This window comes from Neomonachus schauinslandi, chromosome 13 (assembly GCF_002201575.2).
Source record: "Neomonachus schauinslandi chromosome 13, ASM220157v2, whole genome shotgun sequence".
In the NCBI taxonomy this organism is placed as follows: Eukaryota; Metazoa; Chordata; class Mammalia; order Carnivora; family Phocidae; genus Neomonachus; species Neomonachus schauinslandi.
Window position 1 is genome coordinate 45,629,010 of NC_058415.1, and position 1,721 is coordinate 45,630,730.

Consider the following 1,721-nt stretch of genomic DNA (forward strand, 5'->3'; position numbering starts at 1 on the left):
TTGCACCTTCCCCACAGAACCCGCGGCTAACCCCAGAGGACCGGTGAGGGCTGGCTTGGGATGAATAAACACTCGACACCTGACGGTCCTTTCTCGGCGGTGACTTTCCCGAAGCCGAAGTGGCGCGCGCGCGGGCGGGAGCCCGGACCTGGCCAGCGCGGCGCCGCGCACCCTGGTCCCGAGGCGACGCCGGCGAGCGCGACGCGGGGGGCGGGGAGAGGGGCAAGGGGACCGCCCGGGACAAGCGATTGTTTCCTCCGCGAGCAAAGACATTTTTTATCAAGCTCCTTTTGTATTCGAGCCCTACCTCTTTTTGGCCTAGGAAAGCTTTCGTGCAAGTGGAAGACGACTTTCTCCACAAAGTGCTGTATGTTACTGTGCTCCGGGCCGCGCACGAACACCATCCAGTCGTGGGTGAAGCCCTCCACGGTGGGTTTTTTCCTCACCTGGGCGCGGTGCCCCAGCTCCAGCTTCACCTGCACGGCACACTGCGGGCAGGGGGAGGAGAGACAGCCGTGAACAACAGGAAGGCGACCGTTCGACACTGAACATTGCGCCTGACATTTTTTTTCCTCCTTCTTGAAACGCACATAAAAGGAAACGGCGGTGGCCTCTGCATCCACGTTTCACGCGCGTGGGCGCGCACACCCCACACCCCCAAACACACCCCACCCGGCCCGCCCGGCTCCCGGCGCCCCGCATCCACACCGGCGGGGATTGTAACGGAATGTTGCCCCCAGTCGGGAAGGGGGTCCGGGGGTCGGGGGGTGGGGGGGAAGTGGGAGAGCACACTCAGCCACTACAAGCCCGACAACAAATGCATCGGAAACAAATTAGAAGACAATTAGGAGGCGATGCTGGGGCGGTTTCCCGGCGTGGGAAGGGAGGTAGCCGGGACCCCGAGGGGGGATTCTGGTGAGCCCCCTCCCTGAAAGTACCGCGGCGACAGGCACACGCCGAGGAAGTCTTTGTGTACGTGTGTGTGTGCGTGCGTGTGGAGCGCTGTGCCAGGCGGAATGAAACTACAGGCAGCCTCTGCTGATGGGCACAAACTCCCGTGCTCTTAGCACTGGGTTCGTGCACAACAAAAATGAGACGTCGTCACACACACACACACGCCCGCAGGAAAACACGCCGAGGCATCCATAACTTAAGGCACCCCGCACCCCCAGCGAAAAGCCCCACGCGATCGGCGAGGCCAGCCTCGCAGAGCCCCCGAAACACACTTCCAAGAGCCAAAGTGGCCCCAAAGTAGCTCCCACCTCCCCCCAAAAATAAAAATCAGAAAGGCAGGGCGGCGGGCGGACAGCCGCCGAGGCTCGACTGCGCTCAGCCCGCCGCGGGGGCAAAGTTGCGTGCGGCCCCGCCGCTGTCAGCCCGCACACTCCGGCTCACACACGCGCGCCGCGGAGAACGCACCATCGTAGCGGCCGCCGAAGCTGCTCGCCGCGTCCCCGGACTGTGCCCGCGGCTCCCGGCGGCGGCGGCGGCTGAAATATGGCTGAGTTATTATTCGCCTCCTTCCACCGTGTGAGTGTGTGTGTGAGTGCGCGCGTGTGAGCGAGTGCGCTTCTTGCGATTGCAAAGAGAGGCGAAGAGAGAGGGAGGCGCAGGGGGGGGTGTGGAGGGGCGAGTGTGTGTGTGTGTGTGTGTGTGTGTGTGTGTATGTGCGCGCGCCGGGGGGGGGGGGGGGGGGGGGGGGGGGGGGGAGACCAATAAGC

At 64.0% G+C, this 1,721-nt stretch overlaps 1 protein-coding gene across 1 annotated transcript in view; it reads right to left on the reverse strand.

Moving 5' to 3' along the window:
• The window catches only part of MLLT3 (MLLT3 super elongation complex subunit), a 282,058-nt gene that overhangs the window by 279,823 nt on the left and 514 nt on the right, over positions 1-1,721 (reverse strand). Inside the window, exon 2 of the mRNA XM_044920508.1 lies at positions 308-488. Within this exon, the coding sequence (XP_044776443.1) occupies positions 308-488 (181 nt within the window). The remainder of the gene's footprint in view (positions 1-307; positions 489-1,721) is intronic.